The 27,724-nt window shown below is 40.2% G+C and overlaps 5 protein-coding genes and 2 pseudogenes across 32 annotated transcripts in view; all 7 read left to right on the top strand.

Annotated features, from left to right (window-relative positions):
• LOC130173281 (protocadherin gamma-C5-like) overlaps window positions 1–27,724 on the top strand; it is a 281,937-nt gene that overhangs the window by 102,473 nt on the left and 151,740 nt on the right. The window lies entirely within an intron of this gene.
• On the top strand, window positions 139–7,539 carry LOC130173285 (protocadherin beta-7). Its single transcript, XM_056382425.1, has one exon. It carries the CDS (start codon window positions 2,919–2,921, stop codon window positions 5,475–5,477), a length of 2,559 nt encoding a protein of 852 aa, XP_056238400.1. The 5' UTR covers window positions 139–2,918; the 3' UTR covers window positions 5,478–7,539.
• On the top strand, window positions 9,798–12,520 carry LOC130173307 (protocadherin gamma-A10-like). The gene is made up of 2 exons (XM_056382447.1): window positions 9,798–10,344; window positions 11,635–12,520. Exons 1-2 carry the CDS (start codon window positions 9,973–9,975, stop codon window positions 12,427–12,429), a joined length of 1,167 nt encoding a protein of 388 aa, XP_056238422.1. The 5' UTR covers window positions 9,798–9,972; the 3' UTR covers window positions 12,430–12,520.
• On the top strand, window positions 12,799–16,489 carry LOC130173294 (protocadherin gamma-A2-like; annotated as a pseudogene).
• Window positions 16,921–19,502, top strand: LOC130173958 (protocadherin gamma-A7-like). Its single transcript, XM_056383539.1, has 2 exons — window positions 16,921–17,431; window positions 18,725–19,502. The coding sequence occupies exons 1-2, from the start codon at window positions 17,040–17,042 to the stop codon at window positions 19,500–19,502; spliced, it is 1,170 nt and encodes a 389-aa protein (XP_056239514.1). The 5' UTR covers window positions 16,921–17,039.
• Window positions 20,622–23,289, top strand: LOC130173286 (protocadherin gamma-A3-like). The gene has a single exon (XM_056382426.1). The coding sequence runs from the start codon at window positions 20,750–20,752 to the stop codon at window positions 23,261–23,263; it is 2,514 nt and encodes an 837-aa protein (XP_056238401.1). The 5' UTR covers window positions 20,622–20,749; the 3' UTR covers window positions 23,264–23,289.
• Window positions 24,400–27,316, top strand: LOC130173309 (protocadherin gamma-A7-like; annotated as a pseudogene).

Below are 27,724 nucleotides of genomic sequence, written 5' to 3'. Positions count from 1 at the left end.
ACACACACACACACACACACACACACACACACAGCGACACACACACACACGCACACGCGCACACACACACACACACACACACCTACACACACCTACACACACCTACACACACACTCACACACACTCACACACACGGCCAACGTGCCTCCGTTTGTTCACGTGAGTTCATGTTGTCAGGAGAATATATCTCACTGTCTGGCTTGATTCTCTGTCCTTGGTGCTGAACAGTGATTTCCTTACCCATTGTTTTTGGGGGGCTCGACCAGTCTTTCTAATATGTTCTTCCTTTTTAGTCTCACTGAGTTTAATGTTTTAATCCAAATTATTTATGTTTTCCTTCTTTTAATGTTTTCACCTTAATAACACATTGCTCCATTTAGTTTCAGTGTAAGATATTTTTTCAATCCCTTGATATTTTACTTAAACTTACATATCTGAAAGAGAAGTAGAGTTTAGTATCACATTTGCTAGAGAAAACATTGAAAATATTTTTTTCAACATTTTTTCTCTGGCTTAAATATCATTGTTTATTGACCCTAACTAGTCTACACCAGTTTACTTTTTATTGTAATTTTTAAATTTTTAAAAATTGTAATTGTAAGAAAATATCTAGGTAACCATATACTCAGGTACTCCACCTTTTCAAATGACGGATGGAGAATGGCACTGAACATTAGCAGTGACTTCAAATTGCTGTTGTAACATTGATTGGTTTATCAAGCTAATTAGGTTTCCCAGAACTCAATTAATTATTTCAATCCTTATTTCACTGTTGATTGTAAAGACAGGTGTTCAATTTGTCTAACACTGGTCATCAAGCAACAAATGTAAATCTATCTACACACAAATCAGACTCATAATAAAGTGAAACAATACTCAGCAGGCAATAACCTTATATTCCTTTCAATAATTTTAAGTGGAATATCCAATATATCAAGCTGAAAGCGTACTATGTCACAGTAGCTCTACAGATTTTTATTACATTTATCCTTAAGCAGGAGCAGTAAAATATGTCCAGTTATAAAATCATATAGTCAGTTGACTTTAAATAACAAAGTTTCTCGGAGCAGCAGTACATCTCTGAACTCTTTGTAATTTGTATCAAAAATACCCTCCTGTTGTGTGCTCATCCTGCCTTTACAACAACTTTAAATGCTGGACTCATTTTATTTTGTAGTTATCAATGGTGGTCGGGGCAAAACGAAAATTAAACTTACAAATTTGTTATCCTTTGAATCTCTGAGTGTTACACAAAATACATTTTTAGAACTCCACCTTATTCATAGCAGAGTATAAGAGTAGACCTCTTATTAGTGTTTTCTCCATTACTGCACTTTCACTGGTCCTGACTTTCTTTACTGTCATGTTTGAGGTGTTTTAACATGCATTTTATTTTTTTGTTGGACACTGTGGTTAACAGTGATTTATTTCATATTGTCAAATTCTCTGTTTGTAGTTTGATGCACTATGGAATTCTCATAAAGCCGACTTGAATGTTTGTCACATACCAGAAAAACATCAGTCAGTCCAGCTGCAGCTTCTTCTGACATCTGGAAGTTTTCTCTCTGGACTCACTGCTGCATAATACTGTGTTGATCATAAGTTACTCTTCATTCAGAGTTTGCACTATTGGTATATATCGATGGAGGAATCCATCTTCAATGTTTACAGTGGTCTTGTATATCATACTGAGGGGATATTATGTAAATGTTATTGCACAATGGCTTCTATAACTGGCTGAGTGTGACTTGTTGAAAGAAACTGTGTTGGGTGGTGTTGGTTGTTTGTGTGTGTGTGCTCTGTAGCACCTACCAGAGGAAGAAGTTGAATCAATTAATGCTTAGGGTGTGAGGGGTCTGCAGTGATTTTTTCCCTGCCCCCTGTATTTTGTAAGACATACAAGTCCTGGATGCTGTGTGATTTGGCCCCAGACATATTTTTGGGAGATTTAACTCAATGTTCAAACCCGTTCCTGTCCAGACCAGACTGTGATTGATGTGCAGAGAACAAACTCAGTAATGGCAGTGTAGAACTAGATCAACAGCTAATCTTCCTCAGCAACATAGGAAGTAACTTTGTACCTGTAATGGAGTTTATGTTGTAGACCCACCTGTGTTCCTGGGAGATTGTAGATCCCAGAAACTTGCTGGTTTCCATGGCCAGCATATTGTTATTGAGTATGATTAGCTGGAGGAGTGTGTGTGCAAAGTCCACTGCCATCTCTACACTTACAGTATGAGTGTGTTAATATCCAGTGCAATGCAATTCAATCAATACCACACCACAAACTCTAGTCTGAAAATATTAGTAAAATCACTATGTCAGAAGAATCAAAATGAGGAATAATTAAATTAGACATATAAGATAGCATATAAGAAGCAGGTGGTATTCACTGCAAAGGTACTGTATAGTATTGCATTACTTTAGACATGTGTTGCTTTTAGTGTGTCCATCCTCTGCTTCTTCAAACATGGATGTTATTCATCTTGTGTAATATTAAGTTAACACAACCTGAGTTTTCCTGGGCTTACCATGGTCAGGTGTGGCACAAGCTTATATTAAAATATGAACAAATATAATATCATTGCATACTGTCCACTGTTGTAATTATCCTCTCAGTCTCTGGGTGACGCTCTTTTATAATGTCTGACTCACTGACTCGAGGATGCTATGGCCTGTCTCACCCTATTTGTGTCAGTGGAACTGGAGTACTGGGTTAGAGCCAAGGGCTGTGTATGCAAGCGTGTTTGTGTGGGTGTGTATGGGGAGAGAAGAAGAGAGAGAGCGAGAGTGCTTGTGAGCGAGTGGGTTAGCGTGTGTGTGTGTGTGAGAGTGTGAGAGAGAGAGAGAGAGAGAGAGAGAGAGAGAGAGATGGGGATAGCGAGAGGAATCCAAGCTGGCAGCTCCCCTAATAGAGCATGATTAACTCAGCTAGAGAAGCAGGGAAACGTTGCATTACAGCGGCATTTTCAGTTCTATATTTGGTTGTATATCTTTTGGATTTATCCATAATGTCGATAGTATATTTGTTTCTGAAAGCATGTTTAATAATGGACCAGCGAGTAAACTTAAAACGGTGGCTGCTTTTTTTGTTGTTCAGCCTTCCTTTCGGTTTTTCGTTTGGAGAAGTCCGCTATGTTCTTCCAGAGGAGATGCAGCGAGGGTCTGTTATCGGGAATGTTGCGCGGGATCTTGGGCTGAAAGTGACGGAGCTTGATGCTCGCAGAGCCCGGGTTGTTGCAGAAGGAACCAGCCAGCTGTGTGAACTGGACACTGCGTCAGGCAATCTTCTGATCAGCCAGCGGATAGACCGAGAGGAGCTCTGCGCGCAAGCAGCTGTCTGCATCCTCCAGTATCAGCTCTTATTTGAAGATCCACTTCAAGCATATAGCTTAGTTTTGGATATTACAGATATAAATGACAACAGCCCCGTCTTTGCTGCGGGAGAAATAAATTTAGATTTAGTGGAATCCACAGTTCTAGGGAGGCGATTTCCGTTGGAGGGCGCGCATGACCCAGATCTGGGTACCAACTCTGTCCGTGAATATAAACTGAGCCCGAATGACCATTTTACACTGGAAATGACTACCCAAATAAATGGCAATGCTTATCCGGAACTAGTTCTCAAGAAAACGTTGGACCGGGAGGCACAAGCTGAACATGTGCTTAAAATCAATGGAATTGACGGGGGAAGTCCATTCAGATCAGGAACTGCTTCTATCCATATCCATGTTCTGGACGCCAATGATAATGTCCCAGTTTTTAGCCAACGAGTTTACAAAGCCTCTGTGCCAGAGAACTCGGCCGTAGGAACTGTCATAGCAACACTGAATGCCACGGACTTAGATGAAGGTGTTTATGGAGAGATAACCTACTCTTTCAGTCACCTCTCAGACAAGATGGCAGGAGTTATTGAAATGAACCCTCTGAGTGGAGAAGTAAAGGTGACAGGTCTTATTGACTATGAAGAGGCCAGTACTCACGAGCTGGATGTTCAGGCAAAAGACGGCGGAGGTCAGGCCTCTCACTGTAAACTAATAATTGATGTAATTGACGTAAATGATAATAAACCAGTGATAGAAATAAAGTCAGTCTCTGCTAACGTGGCTGAAGACTCTAAACCAGGAACTATGGTTGCTCTGATTAATATTTATGACCTGGACACAGGAAGCAGTGGGCGCGTCACGTGTTCGATCTCAGACAATGTTCCATTTAAATTTTTATCAGAGGTGAAAAACTATTACATGTTAGTGACTGACGGAATACTAGACAGGGAACTTCAACCAGAGTACAACATCACAGTCACTGCCACTGACGCTGGCTCTTCCTCACTCTCCAGTGTGAAAGTTCTAACAATCGTGGTTAATGATGTAAATGATAACCGCCCAACTTTTACGCAGAGCGAGTTCAATGCCAACATTTTGGAAAACCAACCCGTTGGCACGTTTGTGATGAAAGTGACAGCAGAAGACACGGACGATGGATCTAATGCTAAAGTACTGTACCAAATATCAAAGGACACAAAGTCAGAAGTGTCCTCTTTTCTTACCATCAACTCAGAAACAGGGGAGCTCTTCACATCGCGTCTCTTTGATTATGAACAATCAGTCCACTTCCAAATTAAGGTGACAGCTCGAGATGGAGGCGACCCCGCACTCTCCACTACCTGTACTATAAATGTTTTCATTGAGGACCAAAATGACAATACACCCGTTGTGCTATATCCTGTCCAAAGCACCGGGTTCATAGCTGAAGATATGGTGCCAGTTGAAGCGCCTAAAGGCTACCTGGTTACTAAAGTGGTTGCTGTGGACGCCGACTCTGGCCATAACGCCTGGCTCTCCTACAGAATAATCAAAGCAACGCAGCCTAACATGTTTACAGTAGGTCTGCACACAGGAGAAATCAGAACAACGCGAACATTCATAGAGGACGACGAACCGAAACAAACTGTTGTCGTTTTGGTAACGGATAACGGGTCGGAATCTCTCTCCGCCTCTGCTACAGTCAGCGTAATAATTGGTGACGGTCTGCCTGTTTTAAGCGAACTTTTTGAGCTTGCTGATGAATCACAGGACAGAGACAATTTAACGCTCTATTTGATTATCGCTCTTTCAACCGTTTCCTCTCTTTTCATCCTTTTAATCAGTGGAGTGTTTTATTTTAAGCTCTGTCGGCGTGGTTATGTGTACCGTTCAACCGCCACCAGTCTCCCCGTATTCCCCACCACGTATTGCCCCCCTAGCTTTACAGATTTAAGTCGTTGTGGGACCCTGCTGAAAGATGATCGGTATGATTCCTTCTTGACCACTGGGTCGTGGAGAGGCGATTTTCGTTTTGGCTCAAGCACAGACACTGACACACTAAAGAAAAGGAGTGCAGCCTATCAAAAAAACACCCTAAGGCGCACCAGTACAGACAGAGCTAGTCTGAAGGTGAGGGCAGGTGTACCTCATCCATGCTACGTGGTCAAATGAGAGTCCAAATAATCTCTGTGCAAGAAATTTGGACCTTCTGACTGTCAAATACATGATGGTTGCGTCAGATTTTCTCATGGTTTATAGAATCACTAGAAAACCCCATACTGTATTATGGCATTTTTCTACACATCTATTTATGCATGAATATGCTGTTAGTGAATCAAAATGTTTTGTAATGGTCTTGGAGATCTGCTATTAATTTCAACTTTATCCCCCATGATCCGATTTAAATACAGAGGCAATCTTAACCTTGTACCCAGTCTATCTTTTGGAATGTTTTTGAAAATAGTATTAAAGTAATTATTCTTGTTTGTATCGACAACTGGCAGTTGTTTGTGGTAAATTTAGTCAGGCTTGTCTTGTTTGCCTGCCTCATTTTAGTCTTCTACTCCGTCTAGTTAGCAGTCTCTCTTTGTCTGTCATAAATATTGGATTGTCCGTTTTAAAGAGGAATACAACCAATTAAATAATTAGCCTACATCTAGTTGATGTGTCTTATTTCCTGCAGTAAAAATGCATGGTAGACCACTTTGACTACTCTATCAATGTGTCTTCTGAGAGGAGGGAATATAATCTTAGCGGTTATTGTTTTGCTTTGTTGCTGCGGTACCTGTCTTTGCCTCTTTTTATGTTTTTGCACCTTTACTTATAGTTCATTTGTACTTGGAACACTTCAACCCAGTTTTGATATTGCTATGTTATGTTTTCACAAAATAACACATGATTTCTTGTGTGACAGAGACATATAAAAAACACCCAGTGCTATATGTCACAAATTGAAAAATATTCAAACAGACTGTATACATTTAATGAAAAATAAACATGAAGAGAAAAGTGTGTTCTACTTCTCCACTGGCCTACTGACCTTTTGCACAGAACTTGTAAAAGGACACAGGGTAAGGACATTCATAACAGAAACTAAAACTGATGGGCATCATAACAACAATACAACTCTAATGAACAAGAAAAAAAAACTTGCACCCTGGGGACGCCTCGGTGGCTCACCTGGTAGCGCACTTACCAAAAATGCTTAGTCCTCACCGCAGTGGCTATGGGTTCAAGTCTGAATGTCATCCCCCCTCTCTCTCTCTTTCCTGTCTCTCTCTCACTGTCCTATAGAATAAAGGCAAAAAAATGCCCCAAAAAATTACTTAAAAAAACTTGCATGCATGTCTTTGTCGCATTGTCAGCTGACACCAATCCATAGTAGAAAGAGTTTTAAATTAAGGACTCATCCAGTTGTCATAAATATGGCTGTTTACTTCATGGCACCTATTTTTTCTTTTTATTGTGCATTATATAAAAGGTACAGACTGCCTTCCTTTTCAGCTTTAAATTTATTGAAAAAGGACATTTTTCAGTCATAGATTTTTGATGGTCAGGCATGAAAGCCTGATGAATTCATTACTTATATTTCATCTATTAAGATGTTACTTCTTGAATTTAGAGATGATCTTTCAGAGGTTTGCTGCCTTCCTTGATGTGACATCTTCTTTACATTAGACATTATTCACTTAAATGTGCTTCATTCAGAAATCCCACTGAAAGTTGCAACTTTCAACAGATACAAGTTGTTGTGGATAAACTTTTTTCTTTTTTTTTCAAGTCATGTTGTTTTTTGAGACCACCTCTCAATAAGACTCTACTAAAACATCTTTAGCATAATGACACAAAGGTTTCAGCCATACAAAAGTAAACATGCAATACAAAACAGTAAAAAAAAAACAAAAAAAAAAAACAAAAAAAGCAAAGCACTTTTAAAGTCACATTAACAAGAGAAAATAATATTTATTTTATATGTATGTATGTTGACAGTTACTGAAGCTTCACTCAGGTCAGTGGTTAGGGTCTTATACAACAGTTAAATGGTGATGTGTCTATGTTACATAAAGTGGCTGTATGTGTGTGTGTTCCTGCCTGCTGCTGACTGTGTCATGGTAGTGAAGCAGATAGTTTTTGTCATCAAAAGAATTTACATATGAATCCATGTGTGTTCCTCTTGGTGTTATAGCTGAAGGCCCATTTGTGCTCCTAATTTCAGCCATGGTAGGAGGGGGAAAAGAAGCAGTGCTTAATCTTTTTTTTTTTTTAATTGTTATCTAGAGCATACGAATACTGTTTTAAGCAGTGTAGTTGACAGAATTGGAGTGATAGAAAAATATGTCAACAGCAACAGCATGGCTTAAGGCAATTAACACAAACATCACAGAGTTTCCAGTGACTTTAATCGCATGAATGTAGTTTTGTTTTATACACACGTTGTGCAAAGTAGGGGATGAAATTTTGGAAAACCGCTGACACATTGCATATATAATTCTAGGAGTGTTCTTGCTGACACCTTTAAGCTGCATGTCTGTATAGAGACAATATTTTTAACTTGATAACTGTGTAGACCTCAAATTCTTGTTCTTCATTCTCTTCAATTTGATGCCATGTTATCACCCAACTAGATGATTCTAGCACATCATTCACCAGAGTTGATAATTCATTGACACTTTTTAAGTGATGAAGTCTGGTAAGTTAAGGCATAATTTATATAATTAAATGGCCAAAAATAGACTAACTTTAAGTCTGAAAGTTTCAAAAAGGTTTTTCAACACAGGTTATATTAGAGGTGAGAGCAGTCTTAAAGGTGTCTGCTGCCAGCTGACAGTCAAAGTTGATGGTTTAATTTAAAAAGAGGAAGTTCCACAGCTCCATTTTTGGTTTGCTAATAATGTTCTGAGGAGGGAATGGAGACTAACACAGCTGAGCAAGCTGAAACTTTAGCTTGGTTGACAATGTTTTATTATTATTTACCAAGACCAACAAAGTATTTAATTCATTCATTTAATTATTCATTAAGTGTATCTTGGTGAAATCAGCCCATGGAAGTTCTCCTATTGCACTTTGTTCATGGTGACTTCTTTGGAGCAGTTTTACAACATCATAGTGTCAGATATGTCACAAGATCAACCCAAATTTCATTATTTCCCTGTGGATATGTACATAATGCATATGAATGTAAATGAATGTTATAAGATCTGACTAAACTGTTTTTTTTCAGGATTTATCAGGATTCATACTAACTGTTCTCTTTTTTCTCCTTTCCTTTCTTGTTGATCTTCCTGAATGAAACTTCCATTTTGATCGAACAGGTAAGACAATTCATTATTTTCCTGTCTCTTTAAATCCCACATAGTACACTATTTTTATTACTCTGTTACGTTAGTATTACAGCCTCATCAACACCACACTCAACTACCACAATCAATGAGTTGACCCAGAATGAGTTTCTATCCATTTTCTATGTCTGTATTTTATCTCTTTTTCTCTGTATCTCTTTTTCACATTACATAAACTGTGCTGAAACCAGCTAACATACCCAACATGATGAATACTTATAAGACACATTTCTTCTAAGCCATATTCATGCAAGACTGAAATTGGAACTTGCCGTCTTGTAACAGAGGCAGCTGCATTGCCCTTATTTTTATGTGCTAGGAGATTCTACCCCAGGCTTTAAATTACATGAATATTAATAATCCTGGCTGCTGCTGCTGCCGTGCAGTCATTTCCTGAATAATGCACAATCATGATATGCAGAATGTCATGCTCTGCAGCTGTATATACTAATACTGTGTGTGTGAGCAGGGGACAATGCAAAGCACCATCATGACCCATTCTAAAATAGGCATTCTTACCTGTGCCAACATAATGTTTTAGGTACATACAGAAGAAATGACACTGCTGCGATATTTTCCAATATTCGTTCATGCTTGTGGATGAGTGTTGCAGTAGTGTCGTACTAGATGTTAATTCCACTGCTAAATGTAGGTCACTGTGCTCATCAGTTAGATTGGATCAAGAGAGAGGAGATTATCTATCTATCTATCTATCTATCTATCTATCTATCTATCTATCTATCTATCTATCTATCTATCTATCTATCTATCTATCTATCTATCTATCTATCTATCTATCTATCTATCTATCTATACCATTTTACTTACTTTAATTTGGTCTTCAGTATATTGTCTATCAAACTCATCAGCTCACTCTCTTACATTTGAGAGTATGGAGCTGTTGCACTTCCCAACACAATACAAAGATACAAAGAACAAAGATTTTGATGTTGAAGCTCAGCGCCATTAAAGATTAGGCAGAAAGAGCTGTAAAGTTTCGATACACTGACTAGATAGACAGTGGAGCATTGGTCCACTGTGGTTTACTGATGTTGTTTAACTTAGTCACTGTTGGTGGTGCTGTTGCCTAAGGAGACATGTATAACATCGGCCTTATCTCAGAGACATTGTCCCCACCCGCCTTTGAGGGAAACAGTCGGTGACTGTGTGCATATATCCTACAAAGGCTGTAGTTTGGAGGGTTGCATTGTGGATTTCACAGTAGACTATCCAAAATACATATGTGGTACATATTGTGAGCGAGACACGACGCCCCGCTCCCTAAACGGATAACGGTGTTATTTTGGATCTGATGTTCATTGGAAGAAATGGATACTCCAAAGAGCAAACGCACATCATTGGATTGGACAGTATCCATTTTGCTTTTCTGCGTTGTTGCTGCGGTTAGTGGACAAATTCGTTATTCGGTTCCAGAGGAGATGAGGAAAGGGCTGTTTGTCGGAGACGTTGCAAAAGACCTGGGCCTGGATGTAAAAAGGTTGGTTTCTGGTCGGGCTCGACTTGTTATCGATGGTGATAACCAGTATGTCTTGCTGAACCAGAACAAAGGACATATTATTGTCAATGAAAGGATTGACAGAGAAAAATTATGCGCCAAAAAATCTCCGTGTAGCTTTAGTCTAGAAATTGTCCTAGAAGATCCACTTGAATTGTTTTCCATTACCATCGAAATACAGGATGTAAACGATCACGCTCCTGTTTTTCCCAAAAAGGAAATTAATTTGGAAATCAGCGAATCCACGCCCATAGGGACTGTATTCTTGCTTGATAATGCAGCTGATCCTGATGTAGGAATAAACTCACTGCAAAGTTACTCTTTAAAAGCAAACGATCATTTTGTCCTCAAACAACACACTCGAGCAGATGGGAGTAAATACGCTGAAATGATGCTTCAGAGTGGTTTGGACCGCGAAAAGCAAAGCGAACATGCGCTCATATTGACGGCTGCCGATGGTGGGGAACCGCAGAGGTCTGGGACAGTGAGGATACATGTGTCTGTTCTGGATGCAAACGACAACGCACCCGTTTTTACTCAGCCTTTATACAAAGTGTCTGCCTTGGAAAATGTTTTTCGAGGCACAGTTATTGCCACAGTCAGTGCCGTAGATGTGGACCAAGGTTACAATGGTAACGTGACATATTTTTTCACCCACCTGGAAGAGGATTCCTCTTGTCCTTTCGAAATAAATTCTTACACGGGAGAGGTTAAACTCATCGGTGACATTGATTACGAGGTTTCTCAATATTACGAAATAAACCTTCAAGCAAAAGATCCATGGGGTTTAGTGGGCGCCAGCACATTAATTATCGAGATAGCAGATGTGAATGATAATAGTCCAGTCATCACATTGGCTTCATATTCGGGTAAGATTTCAGAAGATTCTGCTCCCGGTACAGTTGTGGCGTTGATAAGCGTCCAAGATAAAGATTCCGGTAAAAACGGACAGGTCCATATAAATATAGATGAAAATCTCCCTTTCAAAATCAAATCATCTCTCAGAAACTATTACACATTGGTCACAGAACAAAACCTCGACCGAGAAAAACGTTCCAAGTACAATATCACTCTCACTGCCACAGATGAGGGCTTGCCTGCCTTATCAAGCAAAAAAGCTGTCGTTTTAGAAGTTACTGATATTAACGACAACGCACCGGCTTTCGGCCAAAGTGTTTACAGCACTAAAGTAATGGAAAATAATTCTCCTGGTATCGCTCTGTTGCAGATCTATGCAACTGATCCAGATCAGGGTCAGAATGCACGCATATCATATTTTCTTATTGACAGCGAGGTTAATGGAAACCCTGTCTCCTCATACTTCTCCATTAATACGGAAAGTGGAATGATTCAGTCTTTGCGTTCACTTGATTATGAACAAGTCAAAGAGTACAAAATACCAGTTAAAGCGCAAGATGGAGGCTCACCACCACTGATTACTAACACAACAGTTATTGTGCGTGTCCAAGATCAGAATGACAACCCTCCTCAGGTTCTGTACCCAGTCCAGACTGGTGGCTCTCTGGTGGCTGAAATGGTGCCTCGTTCAGCAGATGTGGGCTACCTGGTGACTAAAGTGGTGGCTGTTGATGTGGACTCTGGACAGAATGCCTGGCTCTCCTATAAACTGCAGAAATCCACAGACAGGGCGCTGTTTGAAGTGGGCTTACAGAATGGAGAAATAAGAACTATCCGCCAAGTCACTGATAAAGATGCAGTGAAACAAAGACTGACTGTTATAGTGGAGGACAACGGGCAGCCCTCTCGTTCAGCTACAGTCATTGTTAACGTGGCGGTGGCTGACAGCTTCCCTGAAGTGCTGTCGGAGTTCACTGACTTTACACACGACAAGGAGTACAATGACAACCTGACTTTTTACTTAGTGTTGGCTCTGGCTGTAGTTTCCTTCCTCTTCATCACGTGTTTAGTGGTAATTATATCAGTGAAAATCTACAGATGGAGACAGTCTCGCATCCTGTATCACTCCAATCTCCCTGTGATTCCATATTATCCACCACGTTACTCAGACACTTTGGGGACAGGGACTCTCCAACACGTGTACAATTACGAGGTATGCAGGACGACTGACTCCAGAAAGAGTGACTGTAAGTTCGGCAGAGCTGGTATTCAGAACGTGCTGATAATGGACCCCAGTTCTACAGGGACGATGCAGCGGATACAGAATGAAAAGAGCATCCTGGATGAACCAGACTCTCCTATAGAGGTGAGGTGCATATGCAAAGTATTTACTTTTGCAAACATAGTTTAACAGGAATCAAGAGTTCTATTCAGCACCATGGTGCGGACAGCTCCTCTTAACTGAAAATTTATGAGGAAACCATTTTCTTCATAATTTTTAATCGGAAATGCTACCTTCTATACAACAACTACTACTACTACTACTAATTATAATGATAATATTATTTATAATAATATTATTGTTGTTAATATTATTATTATTATTATTATTATTATTATTATTATTATTATTATTATTATTATTATTATACCATAATTATATTATGGTACATGTTATGGGTTGATAAATAATAGGTCTGTTTTATTATAGCTTCCCAGGGAACTTGTTATGAATAAAAATACTTTAAATACCAAAACACCAAATGGACATAATCACATGTCCATTCACTACTGTCTCCTTTTTTCAGTAGTAGTTGTTGTTTCTGTTGTTTTTAACGAGGCGAAGGTTGATCATCTTACATATTTATCATTTTGCCAACAGAAAAGAGACATTTTAACCTTTAATGTTGGGTAGAGGCATTGGAGAAACAACATTATCTCTATGTTGATTCAACTACTTTGTCATTTCTTTCAGAAAACCTACATTCCTGGCATTAAAATGAGCAATCATAAACGTATTTCTATTGCCAGTTGTGCCATGATAGATAATAACAGAATAGCATCCGAAACGCCACACTCATGGGGTTGGGGGTCTGGTTATACAAGTTTCTATTTTAGCCTGTAAGAGACGCTGTTGCCTGTTAAATCAATTCAACCTTACATTGTGAGGCAGACTCGTTCCCTCCCCTCTTACTGCGTTTTGTAAGAGATGATCTTCATACGAGCTGGGACTCATCTGATACAAGGTTCATTTCCACTCCTCGTGCTCATCTAATTAACCTGGAATATATGCGTTTTCCTTACTGGGTTGAAATCTTCCATCCATTGCTCGGTTTGCTTGAATACCCAGTTTTCACATGGCTTTTACAGAACATCATCGAGATAGAGGTGTAAGATGGCGATTTTCTGGGCGATTGCGAGGGGCAGTGTACTTGTTTGTGTTACAGTTTGTTTTTCTTAATCAAACGGAGGCACAGATCCGGTACTCTATCCCAGAGGAGATGAAGAAAAGTTCCCTTGTTGGTAACGTGGCACAAGATCTTGGTTTGGATCTGAAAAGGCTCCGTTCTGGTCGGGCCCGTATCGTGACCGGAGAAAACATCCAGTACACCGAGCTTAAGACAGACAAAGGGACTTTAGTCGTGAATGAGAGAATAGACCGGGAGCAGCTTTGTGGAGACGTGGCACCGTGCAGCTTCACCTTTGAGATTTTGCTGGAAAAACCGATGGAGTTGCACCCTGTGACCATAGAGGTTTTGGACGTAAACGACAATGCTCCCACTTTTCAAAACAGTCACCTGGAATTTGAAATAAGTGAGTCAGCTGCACTTGGCTCTCGTTTTGTTTTAGAGAGTGCTGACGATGCTGATGTTGGGGGAAACGGGCTGCAGAACTACATATTAACTCCGAACGACAATTTTGCTTTAAAACAACATGTTAATCCGGACGGAAGTAAATATGCTGAAATGGTGCTTCAGAAACCTTTAGACAGGGAAGAACAGCCACGCCTGTCTTTAAAACTGTTGGCCGTTGATGGCGGAAATCCACAGAGATCGGGAACAGTAAATATAGATGTTAACATCTTAGATGCCAATGATAATGCTCCTGTGTTTAATCAATCGGTGTACAAAGCCACAGTGATTGAAAATGCACCAAAAGGCACTCACATTGTCACTGTGAATGCAAGCGATGTAGATAGCGGTTCGTACGGTAGAGTAACATTTTTCTTCTCAAAATCAAGAGCAGGAATAGCTGATTTGTTCGACATAGATGAGGTTACAGGAAGAATTTTTGTGGCACGGGAATTAGATTTTGAAAAAGACAAAAAAATTGAGTTCAGGGTTGAAGCTAAAGATCAAGGAGGACTGACAGATTCGAGCAAAGTTGAAATTGAGGTTATCGATGTAAATGATAACGCTCCGGTCATTAACGTTATGTCATTCACGAGCCCTGTGTCTGAAGACTCCCCTGCTGGTACCACTATTGGCATAATTAATGTTAAAGATGTTGATTCGGGTGAAAACGGTCAAGTAAGATGTACAATTGAAGGCGGTGTTCCTTTTAAAATTAAATCAAACGTGAGAAATTATTATGCATTGATAACTGATGCTGGATTAGATCGTGAACATCTGTCAGAATGCAACATCACTGTTATCGCCTCAGACGCAGGATCACCTCCCCTCTCATCTAAAAGAACCTTTTATCTAAAGGTCTCTGATGTCAATGATAATGCCCCAATATTTCCACGAAGCTTTTATAGTGCTTTGATTGGAGAGAATAACTCCCCTGGCATCTCTGTACTAAGCGTTAATGCAAAAGATCCTGATGAAAACCAGAACGCCCGTGTTTCTTACATTTTAGAAGAGTGCGAGATTAGTGGGTCTCCAGTATCTCAATATGTTTCTGTAAATGCAGAAAACGGAGTCATTCGTGCAGTTAGTTCATATGATTATGAGCAGGTCAAAGAACTTGTATTCATCGTCAAAGCGCAGGATGGAGGCTCTCCTCCACTCAGTAGCAATGTGACTGTGAAAATACTGATCCAGGACCAGAACGACAACCCTCCTCAGGTCCTGTATCCAGTCCAGACTGGTGGCTCTCTGGTGGCGGAAATGGTGCCTCGTTCAGCAGATGTGGGCTATCTGGTGACTAAAGTGGTGGCTGTTGATGTGGACTCTGGACAGAATGCCTGGCTCTCCTATAAACTGCAGAAAGCCACAGACAGGGCACTGTTTGAAGTGGGCTTACAGAATGGAGAAATAAGAACTATCCGCCAAGTTACTGATAAAGATGCAGTGAAACAAAGACTGACTGTTATAGTGGAGGACAACGGGCAGCCCTCTCGTTCAGCTACAGTAATTGTTAACGTGGCGGTGGCAGACAGCTTCCCTGAAGTGCTGTCAGGGTTCACTGACTTTACACATGACAAGGAGTACAATGACAACCTGACTTTTTACTTAGTGTTGGCCCTGGCTGTAGTTTCCTTCCTCTTCGTCACGTGTTTAGTGGTTATTATATCAGTGAAAATCTACAGATGGAGACAGTCTCGCATCCTGTATCACTCCAATCTCCCTGTGATTCCATATTATCCACCACGTTACTCAGACACTTTGGGGACAGGGACTCTCCAACACGTGTACAATTACGAGGTGTGCAGGACAACTGACTCCAGAAAGAGTGACTGTAAGTTCGGCAGAGCTGGTAGCCAGAACGTGCTGATAATGGACCCCAGTTCTACAGGACGATGCAGCGGATACAGAATGAAAAGAGCATCCTGGATGAACCAGACTCTCCTATAGAGGTTAGTTGACAGTTTACCATCGTTTGTGCGTCTTTGTTTCTCTGTTTTTGGTGTGGGTTTATTAGTTTTGTTATTTGTAGCTAAATTCATTATAAGCAGTTACACACTCTGATGTCATCTTCAGCACCATGGACAGCTCAGCTGCCTTGCATCATTGACATGAATTCTGCTTCTGCAAGATTTAACAATAGAAAACACAGTAGACTATTTAACTGTCAAATTGTATCCCATAACTTCATGTGTACACATTTTGAATGGCAGAAGTACTTTTTATACTTAATCTTTGTGTAGGCTACAACATTTAAGGCTAACCTTTTTATTCGCTTAATATCCACGCGTTTAAAGGGTGGCGAGAGTGTGGTTTAGATTAGACATCTAAAAGCACCAAGTAGCCATAATGTTAGTGAAGTCTTAGTTAAGATTTTAATTATTATTAATCAATATAAATATTAACGCTGACTAATCCCAAATGACAGAACACTATAAACAGGTTAAAGGCAACAAATACATTGCTCTGATTTCCATAACCTAATATTTCGTTGCAGTAAGGTATATGAAAGTTACACTATAGCCTGTTCCTTACATTAGTAAGGCATTTCATCATTAAACAAAAATCCTCATGCAGAACTTTGCACAATGATATATTACATAGGAGTCAGCTTAATTCCAATATTAGCGCTAATCGAACACTTTGTAAGCGAATGCTTTATTATGACGCATTGCTGCCGTGATACAATTAAAACGTGTCTATTTTCTTAAAGATAAATCATTTGTGGAATATATCATGTGAATGTTTTATTCCCCGTAAGAACGGCTGCTTTATTTATAACGGTCTCCTGTAGTATAAATGCTTTTATTTGCAAATATTGCCTTAAACTCGTCGTCTATGAAAAATAGATAGGCACGTGTTAATTGTGTCACTCTATTTTAGTGTTATACCAAATGCAGTCTTACCTTTATCTGGTGTTCACTTTTTAGGCTCTAAGGGACGCTGTTGGTCAGTAAAATATTTTCTATGTTGTGTCGTCATTCAATCCATCCCCTAACTGACTACACAGTGAAGCAGCCTCTCTCTGTTTTGTTGGAGGTTTGAGGCGAACATGTCCTGTTCATGTAAACCTTGAAAACTTGTTTAGAGCAACCAGGAAACGGATATTTCAGAACAAGCTTTGCCATCATATCGATCGGAGTTAAATCACCCCTTGCTATTCTTTGTTGCCATGATGTCAACTCGAAGATCTTCCACGTACATATCCTTAAGATGGCGATTATTTGTTGGATTGCGACGGCAAATAGGACTGCTTATGTTGCTGCTTCATGTGGTTAACATGGTAGGTGGCCAGATTCGTTATTCTATACCAGAAGAGATGAAGAAGGGCTCTGTTATTGGTAATGTAGCGCAAGATCTTGGTTTAGATCTGAAGAGACTCCGTTCTGGGCGGGCCCGCATCGTGACCGGAGAAAGCATCCAGTACACCGAGCTGAAGACAGACAAAGGGATTCTAGTCGTGAATGAGAGAATAGACCGAGAGCAGCTCTGTGGAGACGTAACGCCATGCAGCTTCAGCTTTGAGGTGATTTTAGAAAATCCTATGGAACTGCACAGAATAACTGTTGAGGTTTTGGATATAAATGATCACGCTCCCGTCTTCCCAAACAAAGATAAAACTGTCAGTTTTGAAATAAGTGAATCAGCTGTTGTTGGAGTACAGTTTCCACTGCAGAGTGCAGAGGATCTAGATGTGGGACTGAACGGATTGCAAGATTATGTTTTGTCACCAAATGACAATTTTATTTTGAAGCAACATGCAAATCCAGACGGAAGTAAATATGTTGAAATGGTGCTTCAGAAGCCTTTAGACAGGGAACAACGTCCACATTTGTCTTTAAAATTAATCGCAGTAGACGGAGGGACACCACAGAGATCCGGTACAGTCAATATAGATGTCACTGTGTTAGATGCCAATGACAATGCTCCAGTATTTAACCAGTCAGTGTATAAAGCATCTATGATGGAAAACACCATGAGAGGCACAAGCATTATTACAGTAAATGCTACAGATGCCGACAGTGGTACAAATGGATTAATTGTTTACAGTTTGTCTAAAATCAAAGGAAGCGCAGCAGATATTTTCAGTATTGATGAAAATACCGGAACGATTTCTGTGTCTGGTCAAATAGATTATGAGAAAGATAGAAGATACGAAGTGAGGGTAGAGGCTAAGGATCAGGGTGGTCTAACTGGGACAAGTAAAGTTATATTGGATGTTACTGATGTCAATGACAATGCCCCAGTTATAAATATTATGTCATTTTCGAGTCCAGTATCTGAGGACGCACGTCTTGGTACAACGATTGCTATTTTGAACGTAAAAGATGCAGATTCTGAGAAAAATGGGCAAATCCAATGTTCTATAGATGGTAAACTCCCCTTTAAAGTAGAGTCATCTTTAACAAACTATTACAATTTGATTTCAGATCAACATTTTGATCGAGAGTCTATCTCAGAATATAACATATCAATAACAGCCACTGATTTTGGATCTCCCCCACTTTCTAGCTCAACAAAATTACATCTTAAAATCTCCGACGTGAACGACAACGCACCTGTATTTGATAAAAGCATCTATTCTGCTCACATCATAGAGAATAATTCTCCTGGGAGTTCAATATTTTCTGTGAGCGCAAGGGACACTGATTGGAACCAAAACGCCAGAATCTCGTATGTTTTAGAGGACACACAGGTCAGTGGTAGTCCAGTTTCTACTTACGTGTCTTTAAACTCTGAAACTGGAGTTCTTAGCGCGGTTCGCTCCTTTGATTATGAGCAAATTAAACAGCTTCAGCTAGTAGTCAAAGCGCAGGATGGAGGCTCTCCTCCACTTAGTAGTAATGTGACTGTGAAAATACTGATCCAGGACCAGAACGACAACCCTCCTCAGGTTCTGTACCCAGTCCAGACTGGTGGCTCTCTGGTGGCTGAAATGGTGCCTCGTTCAGCAGATGTGGGCTATCTGGTGACTAAAGTGGTGGCTGTTGATGTGGACTGTGGACAGAATGCCTGGCTCTCCTATAAACTGCAGAAAGCCACAGACAGGGCGCTGTTTGAAGTGGGCTTACAGAATGGAGAAATAAGAACTATCCGCCAAGTTACTGATAAAGATGCAGTGAAACAAAGACTGACTGTTATAGTGGAGGACAACGGGCAGCCCTCTCGTTCAGCTACAGTCATTGTTAACGTGGCGGTGGCGGACAGCTTCCCTGAAGTGCTGTCTGAGTTCACTGACTTTACACACGACAAGGAGTACAATGACAACCTGACTTTTTACTTAGTGTTGGCTCTGGCTGTAGTTTCCTTCCTCTTCATCACGTGTTTAGTGGTTATTATATCAGTGAAAATCTACAGATGGAGACAGTCTCGCATCCTGTATCACTCCAATCTCCCTGTGATTCCATATTATCCACCACGTTACTCAGACACTTTGGGGACAGGGACTCTCCAACACGTGTACAACTACGAGGTGTGCAGGACGACTGACTCCAGAAAGAGTGACTGTAAGTTCGGCAGAGCTGGTAGTCAGAACGTGCTGATAATGGACCCCAGTTCTACAGGGACGATGCAGCGGATACAGAACGAAAAGAGCATCCTGGATGAACCAGACTCTCCTTTAGAGGTTAGTTGACAGTTTACCTTCTTTTTTGCGTTTTTGTTTCTCTGTTTTTGGTTTTTGTTTATTGGTGTTGTTATTTGTAGCTGAATTCACAATGAGCAGTTACACAAGCTGATATCAGATTCAGCAACATGGACAACTCAGCTGCCTTGCGTCAGTGATACGAATTCTGCTTCTGCAAGCCTCTTGCAAGTTTTAACCGTAGGAAACACAGTAGACTATGTAACTGTCAAACTGCATCTCATACCTTCATGTGTAGACATATTTAATGGCAGAAATACTTTTCATATTTAATCTTAGTGTAGGCTACAAAGTTTAAGGCTAACATTTTTAGTTGGTTAATATACGCACGTTTAAAGGGCGAGAGTGCGGTTTAGATTGGACATCTAAAAACACTTAATAGCCCAAATGTTAGTAAAGTCTTAGTTAATGCTGTTTTTATTAGTAATCAATAAAAATATGAGCTTTGCTAATACCAAATGACAGAACACTGTACACACGCCAAGCCAACACACCCATTGCCCGTTTTCCACAACCTAATCTTTCGTTACAGTAACGTATATGACAGTTATACTAAAGCCTATTTGCTACATTAGTAAGGTATTTCAACATTAAATTAAAATCCTCATACCAAACTTTGCACAATGATGTATTACATAGGAGTCAGCTTAATTCCAATATTAGCGCTAATGGAACACCTTGTAAAGAATGCTTTATTGTGACGCATTACTGCCGTGACACAATTAAACATGCCTATTATTTTCATGTGGATCTTTTATTCCCTATAAGAACTGCTGCTTTGTTTATAATGGTCTCCTGTAGCATACGCTATTGTTCAAGTTTCAGTGAATTACAAAACAATTTGATGTGCTAAAATCTGCCTCTATTTGGAAATATTGCCTTGAAACTCAACGTCTATGAAAAATAGAGTGACACGTGTTAATTCTGTCACACTCTTTTAGTGTTAGTGTCCAAATGCTGTCTTGGCTTTATCTGGTGTTCACCTTTTAGGCTCTAAGGGACGCTGTTGGTCAGTTAAATATTTTCTATGTTGTGTCGTCATTCAGTCCATCCCCTGACTGACTACACAGTGAAGCAGCCTCTCTCTGTTTTGTCGGAGGTTTGAGCCGGACATGTCCTCACAGTGTTCACGTAAAGCTTAAAACGGTGTTTAGAGCAGCCAAGGAACGGATATATCAGAACCAGATTTGCCATCATATAGATGGGATATAAATCATCCCTTGCAATTTTTTGTTTGCATGATGGCAACTAGAAGATCTTCCACTTACATGTACTTAAGATGGCGATTTTTTGGTGGACTGCGACGGCAAATAGGACTGCTTATGTTGCTGCTTCATCTGGTTAACATGGTAGGTGGCCAGATTCGTTATTCTATACCAGAGGAGATGAAGAAGGGCTCCGTTATTGGTAATGTAGCGCAAGATCTTGGTTTGGATCTGAAGAGACTCCGTTCTGGGCGGGCCCGCATCGTGACCGGAGAAAGCATCCAGTACACTGAGCTGAAGACAGACAAAGGGATTTTAGTCGTGAATGAGAGAATAGACCGAGAGCAGCTTTGTGGAGACGTAACGCCATGCAGCTTCAGCTTTGAGATGATTTTGGAAAATCCGATCGAACTGCACAGAATAACTGTTGAGGTTTTGGATATAAATGATCACGCTCCCGTATTCCCGAACAAAGATAAACTGATCAGTTTTGAAATAAGTGAATCAGCTGTTGTTGGAGTACAGTTTCCACTGCAGAGTGCAGAGGATCTAGATGTGGGACTGAACGCATTGCAAGATTATGTTTTGTCACCAAATGACAATTTTATTTTGAAGCAACATGCAAATCCAGACGGAAGTAAATATGTTGAAATGGTGCTTCAGAAGCCTTTAGACAGGGAACAACGTCCACATTTGTCTTTAAAATTAATCGCAGTAGACGGAGGGACGCCACAGAGATCCGGTACAGTCAATATAGATGTCACTGTGTTAGATGCCAATGACAATGCTCCAGTATTTAACCAGTCAGTGTATAAAGCATCTGTGATGGAAAACACCATGAGAGGCACAAGCATTGTTACAGTAAATGCCACAGACGCTGACAGTGGTTCTTATGGTCGCATTATTTACAGTCTGTCTAAAATGAAAGGAAGCGCAGTAGATATTTTCAGTATTGATGAAAACACCGGAACGATTTCTGTGTCTGGTCAAATAGATTATGAGAAAGATAGAAAATACGAGGTGAGGGTAGAGGCTAAGGATCAGGGTGGTCTAACTGGGACAAGTAAAGTTATATTGGATGTTTTTGATGTCAACGACAATGCCCCAGTTATAAATATTATGTCATTTTCTAGTCCAGTATCTGAGGACTCACGTCCTGGTACAACGATTGCTGTTTTAAACATAAAAGATGCAGATTCTGAGAAAAATGGGCAAATCAAATGCTATATAGATGGTAAACTTCCATTTAAAATCGAGTCATCTCTAACAAACTATTACAATCTGGTGTCAGATCAACATTTTGATCGAGAGTCTATCTCAGAATATAACATAACAATAACAGCCACTGATTTTGGATCTCCCCCACTTTCTAGCTCAACAAAATTACATCTTAAAATCTCTGACGTGAATGACAACGCACCTTTATTTGATAAAAGCATCTATTCTGCTCACATCATAGAAAATAATTCCCCTGGGATTTCAATATTTGCTGTGAGCGCGAGGGACTCTGATTGGAACCAAAACGCCAGAATATCATATCTTTTAGACGACACACATGTCAGTGGTAGTCCAGTTTCGAATTATGTGTCTTTAAACTCTGAAACTGGAGTTCTTAGCGCGGTTCGCTCCTTTGATTATGAGCAAATTAAACAGCTTCAGCTAGTAGTCAAAGCGCAGGATGGAGGCTCTCCTCCACTCAGTAGCAATGTGACTGTGAAAATACTGATCCAGGACCAGAACGACAACCCTCCTCAGGTTCTGTATCCAGTCCAGACTGGTGGCTCTCTGGTGGCTGAAATGGTGCCTCGTTCAGCAGATGTGGGCTATCTGGTGACTAAAGTGGTGGCTGTTGATGTGGACTCTGGACAGAATGCCTGGCTCTCCTATAAACTGCAGAAAGCCACAGACAGGGCGCTGTTTGAAGTGGGCTTACAGAATGGAGAAATAAGAACTATCCGCCAAGTTACTGATAAAGATGCAGTGAAACAAAGACTGACTGTTATAGTGGAGGACAACGGGCAGCCCTCTCGTTCAGCTACAGTCGTTGTTAACGTGGCGGTGGCGGACAGCTTCCCTGAAGTGCTGTCGGAGTTCACTGACTTTACACACGACAAGGAGTACAATGACAACCTGACTTTTTACTTAGTGTTGGCTCTGGCTGTAGTTTCCTTCCTCTTCATCACGTGTTTAGTGGTTATTATATCAGTGAAAATCTACAGATGGAGACAGTCTCGCATCCTGTATCACTCCAATCTCCCTGTGATTCCCTATTATCCACCACGTTACTCAGACACTTTGGGCACCGGGACTCTCCAACACGTGTACAATTACGAGGTGTGCAGGACGACTGACTCCAGAAAGAGTGACTGTAAGTTCGGCAGAGCTGGTAGTCAGAACGTGCTGATAATGGACCCCAGTTCTACAGGAACGATGCAGCGGATACAGAATGAAAAGAGCATCCTGGATGAACCAGACTCTCCTCTAGAAGTGAGTTATGTCAATCTTGCCTTTCCTCTTTGCTTATATGTGTCTCTGCCTTTATTATAGATAGGTGAATTGGTAATGAAACATTTAAACATTATTCTGATACTTTCAGCACCATGGACAGCGTCCTGGTTAGTTTGGACCATTCAGTAAGAACCATACTTTCGAAAAACGCTGCACACACCATGTATTTCAAACCACATCATATGCATTTTGATTTAAAACATCTGTCTAATTTTTTCGAAAATGTACATTGTTTTTGACTCGGATGTGCCCACCATGTACTGTATACTTTTACTTCGTTTATACAATAGCCGGACGTTGATCTTAAAGGATGGTAAAAGTGTTGTTAAAGGTAGGCAGATGTAAGCACTTGCTAAATGTTGGGGGAAATATTGTTGTCAATTTTAATTAGTAGCTTTAGATAAAGCCATCACCTTTCACGCCTGGTGTAGATGGCAATGCTTTTAAACCCATATCTTAAATTTCACATCCCAATATTTTGCTCAACTAAATGGAATTCCAAACCGCTCCCTACATTACATTTAACATAAGTCCACACACGGAACAGTTAAATATTACTCTGAATTGTTCCCATTGATTCAGCTTCTACATATGTCTGTTTGTATGTAAGAACTTTCAAGTGATTGAGTTTAGAGTGGTCAGCGATGCAATGTCAGAATGAAAATGTTGTTTTAATATTCTATAGCTTTCTTGGAACTCCTGAATTAAAATAGTTCAGTTTCTTCGTTGAACCTTTTTGTGCAGTATTTTAGGACAGGTTGATTATTGTCTTGTTATTTTATTTTGTTTTCTCATTATTTTTATGCTTTAGTGCATAGAAATGAAGAAGATTCTAATTAAAGTTTCAACTCTTTTTAGTCGTGAGATACACTGTACAGTAGCGCTTCATAAACGATTATGGCCCCAGTATTGTACTGAATTTTCCACATACAAATTGTTGCATTAGTTTCCATTTCAAGGGCTGTGACGTTATAAGTCATCTCTGTAAGTGCATTCAGTTGCTCTGGAAATTGAATTGGCAGATAATTTACTTCTTTGTGTTGAGATTCAGTGACTAGACTCTAAGGGACGCTGTTGGTCAAGTAAAAACAAATCTGATCAGTGTTTTAGGCGGTGCCCTCCTTCATTCTGCTCTGTGGTGGTTGGATGTGCTGTAGACTGTCAGCGACGTTGAGATGAGCGAATTTAGACTGGCTGTGATTTGACTTTTTTTCCTACGGGAGAAAGAACGCTTGGAACACTAATCTTTTTTATCATAGATTACACTTGAATTCCGCCTTTGTTAACCCTCGGGTAGCATAATAGTAATGTTTGGATAATATTTCCTATCACTTTTTTGATAACATGGATTTCGGAAAATATCTCCGCCGGACTCTAAGATGGCGTTTGTGCTACAAACTGACGTCGCAAAGCATTCTGCTTCTTTTTTTTCTCAGTCAAATTGCCAGTGGTCAGATACGTTATTCAATCCCAGAAGAGATGAAGAAGGGGTCCCTTATTGGGAACGTTGCATTGGATCTTGGAATTGATATGCAGAGGCTCCGTTCTGGTCGGGCCCGTATCGTGACCGGAGAAAGCATCCAGTACACTGAACTGAAGACAGACAAAGGGATTCTAGTCGTGAATGAGAGGATAGACCGGGAGCAGCTTTGCGGAGAACTAACACCATGTAGCTTAGGTTTTGATATGATTTTAGAAAACCCGATGGAACTACATCACGTCACAGTCGAAGTATTGGACATAAATGATAATTCACCTTCTTTTCATCAGCACGACATGAAACTGACTATTGGCGAATCAGCCGCTCCGGGAGCACGTTTTGTTTTACCAACAGCCAATGATCCTGATGTAGGAGTCAATGGGCTTCAAGACTATCAATTAACTGCAAATGAAAATTTTATTTTAAAAAAGCATTCAAATACTGATGGAAGGAAATATGCTGAAATGGTACTTGAGAAACCGCTGGATAGAGAGCGAGATCCAAGACTCTCATTAAAGCTGATAGCAGTGGACGGTGGAACGCCACAGAAATCTGGTACAGTAAATATAGATATCAGTGTCCTAGATGCTAATGACAATTCTCCTGTTTTCAATCAGTCAGTGTACAAGGCCACTGTACTGGAAAATGCTGCAAAGGGTACATATATCACCACTGTGAATGCAACTGATGCAGACATCGGATCAAATGGATTGATTTATTATTCTATTTCCAAAATGCAAGGCAACATTGGCAGTATTTTTGAAATTAACAAGACAACGGGTGTAATATTTCTTTCAGGAGAAGTTGACTTTGAAAAAGCAAAGAAATATGAAATACGCATTGATGCAACAGACCAAGGAGCTTTGACAGATTCGAGTAAAGTTATGGTTGATGTGATTGACGTGAACGATAATCCACCTGTAATAAATGTGATGTCATTCACTAGTCCTGTGTCAGAAGACTCCCCTCCTGGTACAACTGTTGGCATTATAAATGTAAAAGATCTCGATTCAGGTGATAACGGATACGTGGCTTGTAGAATAGAACAAAACGCACCTTTCAAGATTAAATCCAATTTAAGAAATTATTATACTTTGGTAAGAGACACTGTATTAGATCGTGAAAGTGTTCCAGACTATAACATCACCGTCGTTGCGACAGATGCAGGAATGCCTCCTCTCTCAACTAAAAGAACCTTTCATTTAAAGGTTTCTGATGTGAACGATAATTCTCCAGTGTTTTCACAGCGTGTTTACAACGCGTTTGTTGCAGAGAATAACTCTCCAGGCGTTTCTCTTCTCGCTGTTAGAGCTAAAGATTCTGATGAAAACCAGAACGCCCGAATTTCATATATTCTAGAGGATACTAATATGGGTGGCTTTTCAGTTACAGAGCATGTTTCTGTAAATGCAGAAAACGGAGTGATACATGCAGTGCGCTCGTTTGATTATGAGCAAATCAAACAGCTGGTTTTCGTTGTCAAAGCACAGGATGGAGGCTCTCCTCCACTCAGTAACAATGTGACTGTGAAACTAATGATCCAGGACCAGAACGACAACCCTCCTCAAGTTCTGTACCCAGTCCAGAATGGTGGCTCTCTGGTGGCTGAAATGGTGCCTCGTTCAGCAGATGTGGGCTATCTGGTGACTAAAGTGGTGGCTGTTGATGTGGACTCTGGACAGAATGCCTGGCTCTCCTATAAACTGCAGAAAGCCACAGACAGGGCGCTGTTTGAAGTGGGCTTACAGAATGGAGAAATAAGAACTATCCGCCAAGTCACTGATAAAGATGCAGTGAAACAAAGACTGACTGTTATAGTGGAGGACAACGGGTAGCCCTCTCGCTCAGCTACAGTCATTGTTAATGTTGCGGTGGCGGACAGCTTCCCTGAAGTGCTGTCGGAGTTCACTGACTTTACACACGACAAGGAGTACAATGACAACCTGACTTTTTACTTAGTGTTGGCTCTGGCTGTAGTTTCCTTCCTCTTCATCACGTGTTTAGTGGTTATTATATCAGTGAAAATCTACAGATGGAGACAGTCTCGCATCCTGTATCAATCCAATCTCCCTGTGATTCCATATTATCCACCACGTTACTCAGACACTTTGGGGACAGGGACTCTGCAACACGTGTACAATTACGAAGTGTGCAGGACGACTGACTCCAGAAAGAGTGACTGTAAGTTTGGCACAGCTGGTAGTCAGAACGTGCTGATAATGGACCCCAGTTCTACAGGGACGATGCAGCGGATACAGAATGAAAAAAGCATCCTGGATGAACCAGACTCTCCTCTAGAGGTGAGTTAAATAAGTTAGCTACGACTCTGCGGTTATTTCTTCATGTGTGTAGTTAAATTTATGGTGAACTTTTGCGCGCCATTCCTTCATTTCAGCACCATGGACAGCACATCACTGTACATCACTTGATAAGAACGCTGCTTCTGTATTGACATTCAGAACTTTTAATTGAACCTCATCATTGACTCTAAGTTAGTGCTTTGCTGTTTCATTGTCACACGCACACTGTTTTGTATCACTGGCATTTTTTCATGACACGAAGTGATAAATTGTTTGTTTCTTCCAACAATATAAATGGGCTTGTTCAGTGTGGTGATTTGCATTTTCTTAATATGCATTCACTCATGAATATTGGAAAAATGGTTGTCGTGTGACTGAGATGAACACACTGAGAATCAAAAACCAAACTGCTCTCATTTAATATCAACTAGCTTCAACAAACTCTTATGAGTTTTTTTACTAGCGCTTCCTGATCCACGATAGTGTTATGGTTGTATTTTGTTTCTGTGATTTTCCTGATTTACTTGATCTTTTTATTCATACATCAGAGTATCTGTAGGTATTTGCATAAATACTGCATAATACTGAAGCTAAGAGTGAGATTTTTCCTGTTTTTATGTGTTAAAATATATTTCCAATTGAATGTAATATCTTTCCAGAAGTTATTCTATATTACATGCTTTTCTTATTGTTGACTCTAAGGGACGCTGTTGGTCAATT

The sequence above is a fragment of the Seriola aureovittata genome, chromosome 8 (genome assembly GCF_021018895.1).
Source record: "Seriola aureovittata isolate HTS-2021-v1 ecotype China chromosome 8, ASM2101889v1, whole genome shotgun sequence".
Classification (NCBI taxonomy): domain Eukaryota; kingdom Metazoa; phylum Chordata; class Actinopteri; order Carangiformes; family Carangidae; genus Seriola; species Seriola aureovittata.
This window is presented reverse-complemented; position numbering and strand designations above follow the sequence as displayed.